The 17,321-nt window shown below is 46.9% G+C and overlaps 1 protein-coding gene and 1 non-coding gene across 2 annotated transcripts in view; one reads left to right on the forward strand and one right to left on the reverse strand.

Annotated features, from left to right (window-relative positions):
* Aco2 (aconitase 2) overlaps positions 1 to 17,321 on the forward strand; it is a 43,649-nt gene that overhangs the window by 19,142 nt on the left and 7,186 nt on the right. Inside the window, exons 3-9 of the mRNA XM_020168166.2 lie at positions 3,769 to 4,027; positions 8,533 to 8,625; positions 12,352 to 12,510; positions 12,693 to 12,843; positions 14,208 to 14,312; positions 15,199 to 15,290; positions 16,251 to 16,356. Coding sequence (XP_020023755.1) covers positions 3,769 to 4,027; positions 8,533 to 8,625; positions 12,352 to 12,510; positions 12,693 to 12,843; positions 14,208 to 14,312; positions 15,199 to 15,290; positions 16,251 to 16,356 — 965 coding nt within the window. The remainder of the gene's footprint in view (positions 1 to 3,768; positions 4,028 to 8,532; positions 8,626 to 12,351; positions 12,511 to 12,692; positions 12,844 to 14,207; positions 14,313 to 15,198; positions 15,291 to 16,250; positions 16,357 to 17,321) is intronic.
* LOC141425975 (U2 spliceosomal RNA) lies at positions 2,916 to 3,107 on the reverse strand. The gene has a single exon (XR_012451100.1). It is a non-coding gene; the product is annotated as a U2 spliceosomal RNA (small nuclear RNA).

Genomic DNA, 17,321 nt, shown 5'->3' on the forward strand with positions numbered 1-17,321 from the left:
AGCATTATTTGCCATTTGGTTTTTGCTTTACATAATTAGCAACAAGATGGGTGCTGGTGGCTCATGCCTATAATCCTAGCTCCTCAGGAGGCAGAAATCAGGAGAATCATGGCTCGAAGCCAGCCCTGGGCAAATAGTTCATGAGACCCCTCAACTCCAAAATAATCAGCAAAATGGACTGGAGGTATGGCTCCAGAAGTAACACACCTGCTTTGCAGTTGTGAAGCCCTGAGTTCAAACTCAGTCCCACCAATATAAATAAATAAATAAATATATACATACATACACAGCAGTGATTGCAGAAACACCCTTTAAAGCATTGGGAGCTTTTAAGGTTTTAATTTTATCAGTAAAATGAGCAAAAGGAAAAAATTCTCTTGCTTATTTTTCCCCAACCCTGCACTAGCTAGAAAAATCCAGTGACTTTCAGCATGTTGCAGGTGAGTGCAGACAAGGGCTGTTCATTTTCACTGTTGCATAGAGCAGTGGTCCTCAGTGAGATGGGGGTAGTTGATTTTGTCCCCTGGGAGACTCTTAACCAATGTCTAGAGACATTTTGGTTGTCATAACTTGAGTCAGGGTCGGGGGAAGGGTGTTACCAAGTAGGTAGGGGCCAGCAATACCACTAAACATTCTGCAGTGCACAGGACAGCCCCACAGCCGTCACCTGGCTCCAAGTGTTAGTAGTGCTGGGGTTGGACATGACACAGAGGAAGAAGGCAGAGGAGAGATTATTCTAAAAAGAGTTCTATTCTAAAGAACTTTTTAGAAGGCTTTAGAACTTTTTAGGGGCCTTGCTGAGAGACTCTTCCACTACCCTACCTTGGTGAAAAATCAGAAAGGGTCTGATTCTTGGGATTGTCACCCAGACTAATATAAGGACAGATGGACATAGTGGACCCATTTTGCCCACCTCAGTAAATCTGCAAGGAAACACAATGATGAACCATCCCAGTCTTTGTCATTGTCAGGTTTTTTTTTTTTTGGCAGTACTGGGGTTTGAACTCAGGGCCTCCTGCTTGCTATGCAGGCGTTCTACCACTTGAGCCACTTGGCCAGCTGGCAGGCTTTTTTATACCATTTCAGGTATCTGCTTTCAAGGGTTTGGGATTTTAAGCCTTTGTGCTATTTTTTTGCCCCCCTAAGCCCAGAAAGAGGGTCTGTGTTCCATGTGGTGAGTCATCGTCCTCCACACATCAACCTCAGAGATGCTGCTGTGTCCTAGGCCCCCAGGCTTATGCTATTTTTATGTGAGACTTTCCTGATGGCAGACCTAGAGATTCTCAGAACCCCATTTGGTCTTCAGTTGCTGCCAAGCCAGCCAGCACCTTAGGGCACTCTTACTTCAAGTGCTTAAGGAGACTGTGGGGTAAGCGGTTAGGACCTGTGCATTCCCAGCAGTCATACTGGCCATGCCACTATTGATTATTGAACGTTTCCTGCATGCTGGGCCCCTCTCTGTGTCCAGCTGTTGAGATATCCAGCAAATGTTAATGTGAAGAGCATAAAGTAGAGCCACCATGCCGACTTCTCATGTCCTGGCTTTGCACTCCCAGCTTTGTGGCATGGGGACAAGTCACTTTCACCTCTTTGTCTCAGTTTCCTTGTCTGTGTTGTGAGGATAAAATGAGTTATATACACAGAAGTGCTTAGGAGATACCAAAAGTAAGTACTCTGGTAACAGTAATCTATAATAACAGCATGTGAATTGGTAAATCAGTGGGAATGGGGTGAGAGGAATTATTACCAAAGGGCAGGAGGAAAGTTTTGTGGGGAGGTGGACAGGTTCAGGTTCAGTATCTTTCTTTCTTTTTTTTCTTGTGGCTATGCTGAGAATTAAATCTAGGAATCCAGGATCTTGCACATGATAGGCAAGCGCTCTACCATTGAGCCCCAAACTATATACTTCACATATGTACAAGTTATTGTTCGCTAGTTACACTTCAATAAAATTGTTTAAAAATCAACTTAGCTGGGCATGGTGGCTGAGGCAGAAGGATTGTGAGTTTGAAGTCAGCTTGGGCTACATACAAGATCCTGTCTCAAAAACAAAGCAAAAAAAAAAAAAAAAAAACCAAACAAACAAAAAAGAAAGGAAGTGCTATGGCTGTTTCTTCCTTCCAGTCTAGCCCTGAACTCAGCAGGTGGTGGAACTCCCTGAGGTGGGCAGTTCATTTTTCTGATTCCCTAGTATGATTAGGAACAAAGTCATATCTCAATCCAGATCTTCTGGCTCCCGGACTGACACTTTTCCCTTGGCCTCAAACTAGGGCATGGCCTGTGGGTGAAACTCTGCTGTTTCTTAGGAGGTCTTAAATTTGGCTTAAGCTTCCACAATGATGGAAGGCAGAGTGGAAATCCTAGGGATGGGGATGGCTCCTGTGTTGTGTGGGCATCAGGGGCTTTAGGGCAGGAGGTAGAGAGGTATCCTGCTTCAGCCTTAGCTCAGTCTAGTGCAGTGGGAAGTTGGCAAGGAGGAGGCAGTTGAGTGCTAGTAGAGGGCTGTGCACCATTGAGGAGTGGGCTTAGACTGACATTTTGGACCTGATGAGGAAGAGGGGTAAACCTCCAGAAAAATGGGATCTAGGAAGAAAGGAGAGATGAGAGTGGTGGTGACTGAATTTCTGCTCTGTGTATGTGTGTGTAACTAGGATTTTTAGGATTTTGTTTGTTTTGTTTTTTGGTGACACTGGGGTTTGAACTCAGGGCCTCATGCTTACTAGGCAGGTGCTCTACCGCTTGAGCCGCTCTGCCAGCGCTCTTATGTGTTGGGTATTTTTGAGATTGGGTGTCATGAACTATTTTCCCACACTGACTTTGAACTATGATCCTCCTGATCTTTGTCTCCTGAGTAACTGGAATGGTAGGTGTGAGCCACCAGTGCCTGGCTTCACAACCATTTTTAAGTACTCCCAAAGGGGTGCACAATTTCTGGAAGTATTGCAGTACCAGGTCAATGTGTGGAGTGGACAGAGCAAGCTCCTATTCCATCTCCCTGCTCCACAAATCCATTTAATGTACTGTCTTTTGATAAAGGATGTATCAGATATTAAACTGATAACAATAGGTAACTACATTTGATCTTAGCCAAAAGGCAGAGAAACAGTGGTACTGGTGTTTGAAGTCAGAGCTTTGTGCTTGCTAGGTAAACACTTGGTCACTAACTCATACCTCCACTCCTGAGTTTCCTTTCTTGAGAGCTGACAGCCATGCTTCCCAGTGAAGTGTGAACAAGTGAGGCTAATGGGAAAAGCTTTAGCTTGTTAAGGAGCCAGGCATCCAACAGTGAAGGGGAGAGTTGTGGATGGCAGGTGCTGCAGATTGGGTGAAGAGGATGCTGGCACAGTCTCCTGTGTCTTAGTCGGGCTGAGGGAACAGAGAAAGGTGAGACTCAGACTGCAAGCTTGAGGCCCTGAGTTCAAATCCCAATGCCTCAAAAAAAAAAAAAAGAAAAGAAAAAACAAAACACCTATCATCTCTTAGAATATTACCATTCACTTATTCTTCAAATAATTTTTGAGCGCCTAAAAGTGGGCCTGCCAAAGTGGCTCAAGTGGTAGAGCGCCTAAAAGTGCCAGGCACTGTGCCATGTGCTGGAGGTGTTGCAGGCAGCAGTACTGATTTGTCCCTACCAGAATGGAACTCAAGGTCCCACACACCAACTCCCTTCTCTCTGCCACTGTCAGGTTGCCACATGCACTGAGAGGGAGAGGCTGTGAGCAGGGTCTTACAGTTGCTACCAAGCTACCCTTTCCCTTCTTTCCCTAGCTTGAACCGGCCCCTGACCCTCTCAGAGAAGATCGTGTATGGACACCTTGATGACCCAGCCAACCAAGAGATTGAGCGGGGCAAGACATACCTGCGGCTGCGGCCTGACCGAGTGGCCATGCAGGATGCCACAGCTCAGATGGCCATGCTGCAGTTCATCAGCAGTGGGCTGCCTAAGGTGGCTGTCCCATCAACCATCCACTGTGACCATCTGATTGAGGCCCAGGTTGGGGGTGAGAAAGACCTGCGGAGGGCCAAGGTAAGCCCTAAGTCATGTGGGGGTCAGGCAGGGGAATATAACAGGAAATGAGAGGTATAGTCCTCACACTGGGGCCATCTGGAACACTGCCCCCCAAGTTCTAATGAGATGTTTGGTTTACCCATTTTTTTTTTTTTCCTTGTGGTACTGGTGATAGAATCTAGCTAGGGCCTTACACATGCTGGGCAAGTGTTCTACCACTGGGCCACATCCCAGTCCTAAGGTTCAGCCTGTTTTTAAAACTTGATTTTGCCCTTTTCTAATACTAGAAATAACATGTGAGGACTGAGGATGTGGCTCAGTGGTAGAGTGCTTGCCTAGAGGGAAGTGCAAGACACGGAGTTCAAACCCCAGTACCACCAAAAATAAATAAATAACATTTGGTTATTATGAAGATGTTAGAAAATATAAAGAAAGCCTAAAGAAGATAATAGTTATCCTTATTCTTCCTGCACTAGAGGTCCTCTTGTTAGGAAAGTGCTGCACTGAGGACCGTACTGGAGAGTGAACTGATCGAAGTACATTACATATATACATATATGTATGTGTGTATACACACACACACACACACACACACACACAAATGGCATAATGAAACCCAGTAAATAATGTTTGAAATGTCGGGAGGAGGCGGGAAGGGAGGTTAAGGGAGTATAGTAGAGGGAGTGAGTTTTATCAAAATACATCTTATGAGTCTGTGGATATCACAATATGATCCCTTTCTACTGTTCATATATACTAATTTTAAAAAAGAAAAGTGCTGCAGATCCCAGGTGCTGATACGAATTGCCAGTGTTCTAGAGGAGCAGTTCAGAGCTCCCTTTCTGCCCAAGCACCAAGGGACCCACATCACATATGCACCCTATCCTGGTCTCCTCTCATCCTATGCGACTTGTGTGAGAGGATGGAAGGTGCTATTTTAATGGCATCATACAGTTGAGTCTCACAATTGCAGGAGGTGTGCTTAGGGCTGTACTGATACTGACTCCCACTCTAGTGCCCTCTCCTACTGACAACCTCCTTTGGGGCCCCTTTTTCTATGAATTTTGCTTAACTAGACAGAAGTGGCTGTATGCCACTGAAGCTGCCACAATGACAAGATGTCTCCTTGAATTCCTCTCCTATTCTTGTGAAATCTAATCTCTGCTCCTGCTCTCAGCACTGCTTGGGGGACCTCTGTGTGTTTCACTCTTGATGGCAGTGGACCTCTGTCTCCAAGCTCTGGGCTTCTCTACTGTCCACCCCTGGCAGTGGGAGTAGGTGCCCCTTGGAGGGGTGGTTGGCAGGAGCTGAATACTGGCAGCGGTTGCAGCCTGGTTGGCACAGAGTGCAGCATGTGATTGAAAGTGCTCTGGCTTCCAGGGTCAGCACAACTCACAGAGCCTTTCAGACCTCTGGGAAACACTTTGGGCAGTCTTCCTGTTCCAGCCTGTTCTTCCTGCCCTCATCTACTTGTAGTGTTATGGTGGTAAAGTGGTATCCACTTGCCTGGAAGGAAGTCCTACCCACTAGTCAGTAGCTTGCATGTCAGTGGCAGAGGTGGGGTGGTCACATTGCACGCCTTCCTGCAGGCCAGGAGATTGGAGCTTGTCCCCTGGGTCTTCTTCAGCCCTGGGGACAACTGCCCCCACACAGTGGGGCCACCCCTCCCTTGCTTCCTGCCAGAGATGAGATTCATAGACTCATAAGATTTCAGGACTCATTCTCTCATTTATTCAATAAATGTTATTAAACATTATAAATTGGCACTGTTCTAGGAGAAGAGGTCAGCGTGATCAAGACAGACAGGGGCCTGGCCCTTTTGGATCGTAGCATCTAGTAGGCATAACAGTCACAGAAATCAGTAATTCCAAATTTGGATATTGCTAGGAAGAAAAAGCACAGGACTTTAAGAAGAGTATTAGAAAGAAAGAGGTCTGATTTAGATTTTTTTTTTTTTTTTTTTGAGAAAGAACAGCCTCTTTGAAGATAGGAATATAACATGAGACCTGAACAGATAACTGCAGGGAGACTATTCAAGATAGAATCCCACCTACAAAGCCCCAATGCCAGGCTCCAGTGGCTCACACCTGGAATCCTACCTACTCAGGAGACAGATCAGGAGGATAATAGTTCGAGGTCAGCCCTGGGCAAATAGTTATGAAGACCCTATCTCACAAAAACCCATCACAAAAAAAGGTTGGTAGAGTAGCTCAAGGTGTAGGCCCTGAGTTCAAGCCCCAGTACTGCATAAAATAAAATAAATAAACAAAAGGCCCGTAAATGGAGAAACTTGATGCATGTGTAGAATGAAGAGGGAGGATAGAGGGTTTCACTCTGTGTGTGGAAGGGAGGATAGAATGGGCAGGAGGGGCCGGAGGGGCCTTGAGGGCTGTGGGAAGAGCCATTTCCACCATCCTAGGAGTGCTGGAAAGGCTTGTCTTAGTCTGTTTTCTGCTGCTGTGACAGAATACCATAGACTAAGTAAATTATATACTACAGAAGTTTATTGACTCACAGTGCAGGTGACTGAAGTTTAAGGCACCTGGCAAGGGCCCTTGTGCTGTATCATAATAGGTGGAAGGGCAAGCAAGCATGGGTGAGACAGGAAAATCAAGCCAAACTCATTCTTTTTTGTTGTTTTGTTTTTTGAGACAGGGTCTAACTCTGCAGCACAACTGGCCTAGAACTTGTAGCATAGCCCAGGCTGGCCTAAAACTTTCAATCCTTCTGCCTCTGCCTCTCAAGTGCTAGGATTACAGGCATGTATCACCATGCCTTACTCTAAACTCATCACTTTTATTCAGATAACTAGCCCACTCCCCAGATAATAGCATTAATTCATTCATGAGGCCAGAGCCTTTACTTCTGTTTTTTTTTTTTTTTTACAGTATTGAGGTTTGAACTCAGAGCCTCACGCTTGTTAGGCAGGCGCTTTACCACTTGAGCCACTACATCAACATCAGTTCTGCTTTCTTAAACTGTTTGCCAGGACTGGCCTCATACTGGGATCCTCCTGACCTCTGCCTCCTGAGTAGCTAGGATTTACAAGCATGAGCCACCAGTGCCTGGCAAAGTCTCTTAATTCTGTTACATTGATTACTGAATTTCAACACGAGTATTCAGGAGGCATGCAAACCATCGCAGGGTTTAAGCAAGAGAAGGATATGAGCAGTTTTACATGTATTTATAAAGGGTCTCTGTCTGGGACTTAGAGAAGCAGTGTGACCTGTCAAGAGTCACACAGTCAGAGAAGGATCCAAGCTGAGTTTGGGTTGAGACTCTGTGTCACCACTTTGGGGCCACCCCCTTCCTTTCTCATACTTGCACCCAGACGTGTGCATATGTACCCTGATACATGACTCCTGCCTCCTGCCCTGGGTTCCAGTTCCACAAGTGACTGATTTATAAGTGCAAAGGCCAATATGTTAATTATTAAGTGGAAACAAACTGCTCTAGGGACCCAAGTTAATTTTCATTCTTTTACCTGGGAGAACCAAATGGACTCTGTCCCTTGAGTCACCAGGTCAGTCTCACTTGTCCAGACACATCCCGCATCTTCTGAGAAGCCCTGACCTCACTTTAGCTGTGCTGTAGAACCTTTCCTACTCTCAAGGAAGCTGCCTTCAAATGACAGGCAGAATGGGTACAGCTCATCATGTCTTTTTGAGAGCAGTGGCCCACCTGACAACCTTTCATCTGAGGCCATCAGACCTACCATATGCAGGCATGGGCCAACGTGCTCTCAGTTGAAAATTCACTTTCTACCCCACTCAGAAGGAGACTGCTGTTTTTTATGTTAGGATGCAGCTCTTGGGCTCTGTGGTTGGGCAGCCTTGGTTCCTCTGCTTAACTCTGGGATCTCTAGCAAGCACTTCATTGGAGCCTCTGTTTTTGCCTACATAAAGTGGCCTTAATGACTATTTCCCCCCTTCCCTGGTGGGTTATGAGATTGTTTAACATGATGCTATTTCTATAGTTGGCATTTAGTAAATGTCATCTGGGATTACAGATATCTGGGAAGCCACACAACAGGGGCCACATTGGGTCCTGGATGTCTTCTCTATCTCACTGCCTCCCTTTGGTAGTCTTTCCGTCATCTCTCCACCTTGGTCAGATTGTACTGTGTGCATGGTATGCCCCTTTCATGCTGGTCTTGGCTGAAGACTCAAGTGCCAAAAAGACCTTTGTCAATTATTTAGACCAGCTTCTTCTGGTTTCTAATAAGGATACTGACACCCAGAACAGGGCAAGGACTTGTTCCAGACCCCTCCCCCCTCAACAGATGTCATGGAACCGGGTTGTCTCTGTTCACCTGTCTTCCTCTCTGGGCCTGCCAGCTGAAACTGTGGCCCAACAGCCAAGCCTTTCTGGAATTACTTTTAGGTTTCCAATAAAGGGCCTGTCTTCATAGTGCCAGCATTTAAGAGCTACGGGAGAGGGGGTTGGAGAAGAGGGCATAGCGAGGGTCACCCCAGATGCAAACTGTGTTGCTAAAAACTCTGCTTATTGATTTGTCTCAATAGGACATAAACCAGGAAGTATACAATTTCCTGGCAACTGCAGGTGCCAAGTATGGCGTGGGCTTCTGGAGGCCTGGATCTGGAATCATTCACCAGGTAAAGCAAGGCTCAGTCTACCTTTCCATGGAGCCAGAATCTTATTACTGAGCTACATCCTCAGCCTCCTACTAGCATATTATTACTATTATTCACATTTCTTTGGTGGTAGTGGGTTTGAACTCAGGGCTTCACATTGCGAGGTGGGCACTCTGCCACTTGAGCCACTCTGCCAGCCCTTTTATGTGTTGGGTATTTTTGAGATAGGGTCTCATGAACTGTTTGCCCAGGCTGGCCTCAAACTTTGATCCTCCTGATCTCTGCCTCCTGAGTAGCTAAGATTATAGGCGTGAGCCACCATTGCCTGGAAGCATACTATTTTTTGAGTTACTTTTCTCCCAAGTGCTAAACCTTTTTGCACAGGTAACTGATGATTGATGGGCATAGATGTTTCAAGTGCTAAACTTAACATTTTAAAGATTTTAAATTTCTTGTGCTCGCCATGACCCTATGAAGCAGAAGGTTTTATTACTCCACACCTTACAAATGAAGAAACTGAGGTTAGTATACTGGTCCAGGGTAATTGTAGAGCCATGGTTTACAGCAGGGATCTGGCCCTGAACGAGTTCTATGTACCACTATGGTGCTCTTCCACTGCCTGGGAGTCCTTCCTACCCCTGCACAGAGTTTGTTCAATTCCTTTTGGCTGTGGGATTCTGTAAGGTCAAGGTACCATGAGTCACAGGCCATGTCAGCCAGAGGCTTCTCTGGGGGATCTCCTCAAAGACAGAGTTTCATTTGGTAGACTTTTCTTCTCTATGTATATGTTAGGTGCTTTACTTCCATCAACAGTGACTGTTGAAGACACTGGCCTGATGTGTATGTCCGTTTACCATCTATCCTACATGCATGAAACCTACTCTGCCTTTCCAAGATGACTCTTTTCTCCTCCCCCATCCCAGCATTGCCCTCCTCCTTCAAGAGAAGCTGAGTCAGGCTGTCATCTGACCCTGCCTGGGCTCCTGGCTCTGCCCCATTCTGAAACTGGAGCCAACAATGGATTACTGCTCTGTCCTTTCACACTGTTGTTGCCCTTGCTAGAACACAGCTTTTGGTATGGCAGGTCACATAGCTTGCAGGGGGTTTGAGAACCTCTCTGCAGCAGGATTATGGAGGCTGGTGGGTCAGGCCTTGGCCTTTTGTTATGCAAGACACACTAATCCATGTATCCCCCATCCCAATTCAGTACAAAGGCCCAGGTCTTTGGGGCAGCTCTGGGCCAACGTTTGGGACTCTGAGTGACAATTGTTCACATCTACCTGTAGCTACCTGCTAAGCATTCAGCCTCATGCATTTGATTCTTCAAAAAGAACATTCCCAGGAACCATGTGTGTACTGTGTAGCTTTACTTTTGTTTCGTTCAACATAGGCCGTCACCAACTTTCATCCAAATCAAACTACAGACCACAGCCCTTTCCTTCCACCCAAGTGTCCTGTCCCCAGTGGCGTGGCAGAGCATACTCCTCCACAACTCACCTTTCTGGCTTCCTGTTTAACCTTTCTGGCCTTCTCTGTGCCTTGCATAGGGACTCCCTGTGTGATCCTTTGTGGGCCTCTTTGCATTATGTTCCCAGTGTATATCCAGGGATTTCTCCACTGTGCCATGTGCTGTATAGGGACAGGGACTATGGCTTGCTTATTACTTTCTAGTTCTGGGCCTGGGACTGGGTGTGTGTGTGTGTGTGTATGTGTGTATGTGCACGCGCACTCGCGCTATGGATAGAAGGTTGAATTTCTAGGCTTATGTTCTAAATTTTAGTCCAGCCTAAAATACACTTCTCTGCTAGGCATGGTGGTTTATGCCTGTAGTCCCAGAATTTAGGAAACTGAGACACAAGGATTGTGAGTTGAAAGCCAGCCTGTGCTACGAGACTTTGTCTCAAAAAAATGACAACAGCTAGGTACTATAATCCTAGCTACTAAGGAAGCAGAGATCAGGAGGATTGCAGTTCAAAGCCAGCCCAAGCAAATAGTTTGCGAGAGGCTATCTCAAAAACACCCTTCACAAAAAAAGGGTTGGTGGAGTGGCTCAAGGTATAGGCCCTGAGTTCAAACCCCAGAACCTCAAAAAAACAAACAAAAACACCTCTTCTTCCTAGTCCTAACCCCACCTGTCCAGCCATCTCTATAGACTGGTGAGGTCACAGTCACAGCTGAACTTCATCACGACCCTTGTTGCAGTTCTCAGATCTGCATTAACTTCTCCTTCCACACACTTGTGTCTACATCATATAGACCAGCATGAATTGCATGTGTCAGGTCTTCGTGGATCAGACTTTCACAACCTTGAGAGCATTAGGGATTAACTAGACTCAAATCGTTACATGTGGCTGAGACAAGGGAGGACTGGAGAAATGAAATGGGTAAGCAGCATTGGCCTGTTCTTCCCAAGTAGCTGCCATACTCTGGAGGAAGGACCCAGGTCTTCTGACCTTTTGCATCCACAATGAGTGAGGCCTCTCACACTTTGCTGTGTCTGTTGGGCAGATGCCTGGGTATCTGTAATGCTCTAGGAGCCTGCCTATACTCAGCCCTGATTGTTCATAGAGTCTTTCACATCTTTGATCTCCTCTGTTTCTTGTACCCACGGGTGGGCATAATTCCATCGGACAGATGAGCAGCTGGCTTCAGGTGAAGGATCTTACTACAAAAATAATAAAAATATTGCCTCTCCTGGTTGCATGCTAAAGAGACATGTGAACCAATGAGGAGACATTGTTTGCTTTTGTTGTTGTTTTAGATAATAGAGATTGAACCTAGGACCTAGCTCTTGCTAGGCAAGTGCTCTACCACTTGAGCCATGCCCCCAGCCCTTGTTAGCTCTTTTTATAGAAGAGGAAACAGGCTTGGAAGTGACTTACCCAAAGTCTCACAACTACCACTAGGTGATGGGACCAGAACTTAGGCCTAGGGTGTGGGATGCCTGGCCTAGTGGGGACCTTCTCAAGTGTTCAGCATCTTGAAGGGGCCTGGGTGATGGGTTATGTTGCATGTAGCTATTGACCCTGGACCTTTGCTACCTTCTCATCAGTTGTTTTGGGGGGAACATTTAGTCCCTGGGCCTTCCCACCTAGGTGTGCTTTGGTGAAGGCAGCCTTGGTACAAGTCACTTATCATAGCTACCTCCAGGGTGCTATACTATACTTCTCAGGTGGGTAGTCGAGAAGTACATGGCTTTGTGGACCCATTGGATCCCGTTAGATGTCTTATGGGTTTGGAGAATGCTCATGACCGAATTGTCTTCCCTCATGAGAAGACATGTAGACACTGCTCATCATGGACAGTCCACCTTGTGAGCCTGGGAATGTCATCAGGGGCATCTTTCAGTTGTTACACTTGCCCCAGGTACATCATAGTACACACTCTAATATATACTAGTTTATCTGGTTCTCACCACATCCTGGAGTGAAGATGGTATGGGTGTTTTTATTACTATACTAAAAATGAGGGAACTGAAGTAAAGCATTTATAGTCCCAAGCCATGCAGTAAGAATTATCAGATATTCATGAGCTCAGTCTGCCTGTGTCCCAAGACTGGCTCTTGCTGGCCATATTGGAGTGGCCTGTATTAAATGGAGCTGCCCTCTCCTTTCCTGTCCCTCAGAAGCAGCTGGGCATGGCTGGATGACCTGGTATCAGTGGGAACAATTTTGTAGACTCCTTTTGGGCCCTGCCTCCGTTCTCTGCTGAGAGTGTCTAAGCTTAAGGTCTTGAATTCTTTTTCAGATCATTCTGGAAAACTATGCATACCCTGGGGTTCTTCTGATTGGCACTGACTCCCACACCCCCAATGGTGGTGGCCTGGGAGGCATCTGCATTGGAGTCGGGGGTGCCGATGCAGTGGATGTCATGGCTGGGATCCCCTGGGAGCTGAAGTGCCCCAAGGTGAGGGGCAGGGAAGGTTGGTGGTGGGAGGGGGTGTGGATCCAGAAGGACTGACACTCTTAGGGAAGGAGGCAAGGATGAGTAATAAGTGGGAATGCCAGCAGCTCAATTCCTTGACTTTCTTGTTGGAACATGGCATGTGGTACATAAGGCCTATAATTGCCTTCTTACCTACCTTTTAGGTGATCGGTGTGAAGCTGACAGGCTCCCTCTCGGGTTGGACCTCACCCAAAGATGTGATCCTGAAGGTGGCAGGAATCCTCACAGTGAAAGGTGGCACGGGTGCCATTGTAGAATACCATGGGCCTGGTGTAGACTCCATCTCCTGCACCGGTGAGGAGGGCAGCCCTGTGCCATGACCTTCACCCTGCACTGGGCCTGATGGGGCCTGCAGCTGAGCAGCAGAAACAGCAAATGGTCTTCCCTAAGACTGTCCACCCACTGTAGGGGCTGGAGATAGACCTGGAGAGGTGGAGGAGAGATTGAAGACAACTCTGGAGATTATCTAGTGCAGGTCCCCCAGTGATCTGATGGAATGATTGGAGGCCCTCATAAGGAGGCAGTAACTCCCCTGTGGCTACTCTGAATTGGAAGCCAAGCCAGCTTCAGCTGCTAAGTCCTGGCTAAGAACTGGGTTGCACTGGGTGACCCATAAGAATCCCAGAGAGGACAGTGGTTGTGGTGGAAATGTGCAGACCAAACCTTGGCTTTGTTCATAAAGCAGCCACAGTCCTGCATCTTTCTTTAGCTTGAGCTGGAAACTCACTCACTTTTAGAAATTATTACCTAATAGCTTTTAAAAACAGTGCAAACAGTAACCTGGCCTCTGGGCCTGGGCTCTCAGAAATCCAGGGAAATGTGGAACAAGCTTTAGAGTTTATCCAGTCCGGACTTCCCAGGTGGCTGCCTCAGCTCCACAGCAGCTACAGAATTATCGTACCCATCAGGTGATAGGAGCTCACTCTTACCACCACGGCACAGCTCACCTGGGATGTTGATAACAGGCTCTGGTTGTAGTCAAGACATCTGTGTGCCATGCCACTGCTAGAGATGCTGTGATCCAAACAGATACCATTTTATTTTTCCTTGTTTTTTGTTTTGTTTTTGAGATGGGGTATCACTGTGTTGCTTGGCTGGCCTCAAACTTCTGGACTCAAGTAATTCTTGCCTCAAGTAGCTAGAACTATAGGCATATGCCCTGTGTCTAGCTAATCTTTTTTTTTTTTTTTTGCTTAAACTCAGAAAAATATTCGTGTAACTACCACCGAACAGCTGAAAGAGGGCAAGACACCATTCAGACAGATCTATACTTAGTGCCAGTGTCTATGTTTGTTGTTTTATGCATGACCTTGAACCTCCCTGAGCCAGTTCCCCTCAACTACAAAATGGACACAGTAACAGCTGAGCAGTGCCTGGCCAGGTTCACCTTCGGCCTATGGTGGCTGTCTGCTCTGTGGAACAAGATAGACCCCAAGCTATAACTCGGCTTGTGGGAGCTGAATCTTGCACCCTCCCTTTATTGGCCCTGGCTTTCACTCTGGGCCTCAAGGGACAAGTGCCTGCTACCACCAGGTGGCCTTGTGAGCTCGGTAGGAAGTGATGGCAGCTCCCTGGTGTGAAGAGCTGTATATACACCTGGCAGGTGCTGGGGCCTACACCTAGCCACTCAGTGGCCCCACTGGCTCTGTTCTCCACAGGCATGGCAACAATTTGCAACATGGGGGCAGAAATTGGGGCCACCACATCTGTGTTCCCATACAACCACAGGATGAAGAAGTACCTAAACAAAACAAGCCGCACAGGTAAGCTGGCTGGGGGCAGAGTGGTCTGGGCAGGATAGTCATGCTTTATAGCCTTTCCCTTAGGAGAGGAGAGGTTTATCCTGCTGTCTCCAGACTGACTGCAGAAGCTATGAGAAACCCCTGCAGTGGATGCAAAATGTCACTTTCTGAGTAGGGTATCTATCACTCTCTTCAGCTCTTGATATCCAACCCTCTCTCAGGGTTGGTCTTTAGTTCTACATGGAAAGGAAGTGGCTGAGTTCTTGTCCTTCTTAGACTAGTTCCCAGTGCCCCCTACAGGAGACTCTGCAGACAATATGGATCTCTTTTGTATAATTGTTGCTGTAGCAGGGGGAGTAGAAAAAACATTTGGAACCAGAACCACCTTCCTAACCTTCCCCTCTCCCCTGCTCCCAAACACATCATAACTCCCTTAGCTTCTAGCTTGGCTTATTTGAAGCTCAGAGGTGGATATCAGATGCTGGAGCCTGGAAAGGGAGTGAGGGCAAGGAGGTTGAATCAGAGGCTGGGGGCCCTGGGAGCAGTGAACCACCAGAGGGTCCTACCTAGAGAGCCTTTCCTTCCCTTTCTTCATCCAGTGACTTCTTCATCTCCAGGAAGCCTTCCCTAACTTGAACCTCAGTTGGTGCTTTTCCATTCCCTGGGTCCTATGTGTCTCTCCTATTTTATTGTCATTTTCAGTTCACTGAGATCTCCTTCATTAGACTGAGCTCCTATAGGGCAAAGACAGTGTTCTGTGCTGTTTACACAGTGTTGAGGCTCAATCAGTGCCTGGGCCTGATGCTGGGCAGGGGCCAGGTAACTGTGGCTTGGATGGATGGATGAAAGAAACCTCAAGACCAATTCCTGCTTCGTGTACTTCACTTCCCTTCCTCATTAATTCCAGACATTGCCAATCTAGCTGATGAATTCAAGGATCACTTGGTACCTGACCCTGGCTGCCAATATGACCAACTGATTGAAATTAACCTCAGTGAGGTGAGGAAGGGGATTCTGAGGGTGGGGACACTGCATCCTTGGCACTGGGGGCAAGAGGGAGTCCTGCTTGCACACCCAGAACGACTCCTGGCCCTTGCTTCCCAAAGTGCCCTCTAAGACTGCTGCCTGAATCCAGGGAGAAGAATGAGAGATGTGGCATGGCAGAGCAGAGATGGCTGTGACTGGCAAGTCTGACAAAGGTGTCAGTTTGCCCTCCCTTCCCATTTAGGCCAGGAATTTACACTGGAGGGTTTGCTTTGTCTTAGAGTTCGGAGGGCAAGACCATGGCAAGATTTGGCATATCGAGACCTATAGACCAGAGCAGGCATTTGAAGAACCAGAGAAAAGGCAGCTGGAGCAACAGAAGCCAGTCTACATGAGTTCAGTGCCAGCCTTCCTGCTGAGGCCCTGTGGCTTTGCTCAGAGCCTCGGTGGGTCTCATTGTATCGTGTGAAACCTAAGCCAGCTCTAAGAGTTAAATGGGTTTGTTTGTATAATAACTCAGATTTATTGAATGTTTACTGTGTGCCAGACAATTTATTATGCAATTTACATTTTTAGTCCTCTCACATGTAATGTGTCTAACCTTAAGTCCACGTTTGTCCAAAGATTCCAAAACAACAAGGTAGTTTGGGAGATGATGGACTTGTGAAGTAAACGGCCTTGATTCACTCCATGCCTCTGCCATCTCCTAGCTATGCAACCTTGAGCGAGACATACCATGTCGACCTTTGGCTCTACCAGAGTATAGATAAGACCAACCTGGTAGGACTAGCAGCATACCAGGCACTGGTGTGTGTTCAGCGCCTACTGCCCATGAGTTTCCCATGAGGAGCTTTGAGCTGTGAAAACAACAGTCAGCCTCCCTCTGTAGGGACCTGGGGAGGCTGTGATCTGAGGCCAGCCTTACTCCAAGACTTGTTCCCACCTTTTTCTATTCCTTGCCCTTTGTCTCTTCAGTTGAAGCCACACATCAATGGGCCCTTCACCCCTGACCTGGCTCACCCTGTAGCAGAAGTGGGTGCTGTGGCGGAGAAGCAAGGGTGGCCACTGGACATCCGAGTGGGTGAGCACCTTCTACCTCATCGGGTTAGCAGGTACCTGAGCCAGTGGCTCTGCCTAGGGCTGTGGACAGTTACCTGTGTTTACTGTGCAGTGCTTCCCAAAACAGGCACTTCATGTAATAGATTTATTATTCAAAAACCACCTTTGCTTAATATAAAAGAAATATATGCACCAGGCACTGGTGGCTCACGCCTGTAATCCTAGCTACTGAGGAGGCAGAGATCAGGAGGACTGCGATTTGAAGCCAGCCCAGGCAAATAGTTCCGCAAAACCTTATCTTGAAAAATCCTTTACAAAAATAGGGCTGGTGGAGTGGCTCAAGGTGAAGGTCCTGAGTTCAAGCCCCAGTACCGCCAAAAAAAAAAAATACAGAAATATGTGCTATCATAGAAAATACTGGCAAGAATAATTTAAAACACCTTTAATGCCAGTGTGGTACTGCTTACCTATAATCCCAGTACTCCAAGGCTGGAGGATCAGGAGTTCAAGATTAGCCTAAGCTACATAGTGAGACCCTGTCTCAAACAAAACAAAACAACAAAAAACCTCTAAAATTCAACCCCCAACTAGAAACAAGTTCTTTGAGAGCTATGCTTTGTTGGTCTGTATCTCTATTTTACAAACACAAATCCTGCCTGCCATGCTGCTTCATTTTACATGTTCACATATGTGAATACACTGTGTTTTAGTGTCCCTGGCATTTGCCACTGTCTGCAGGCAGCACAGTGTGGTTGTGACAATTCTGGACCCTGGAGCCACAAGGCCTAGATTTGAATTCTGGCTCTGCCACTTAATTGCTGGATGCCCTGAGTAAGCCGCTTCCCACTTGGTGCCTGATTCCCCATCTGTAAATCAGCAGTGATAGTTGATCTTGCTCTTAAAAGTAGTCAGGAGGCGTGGCAAGCTAATGTGAAAAGAGCTTTCTTTAGTGTTATATAATGTGTTAGGAAAGTAAGTTTTATTAAA

Source organism: Castor canadensis, chromosome 8, assembly GCF_047511655.1.
Source record: "Castor canadensis chromosome 8, mCasCan1.hap1v2, whole genome shotgun sequence".
NCBI classification, from domain to species: domain Eukaryota; kingdom Metazoa; phylum Chordata; class Mammalia; order Rodentia; family Castoridae; genus Castor; species Castor canadensis.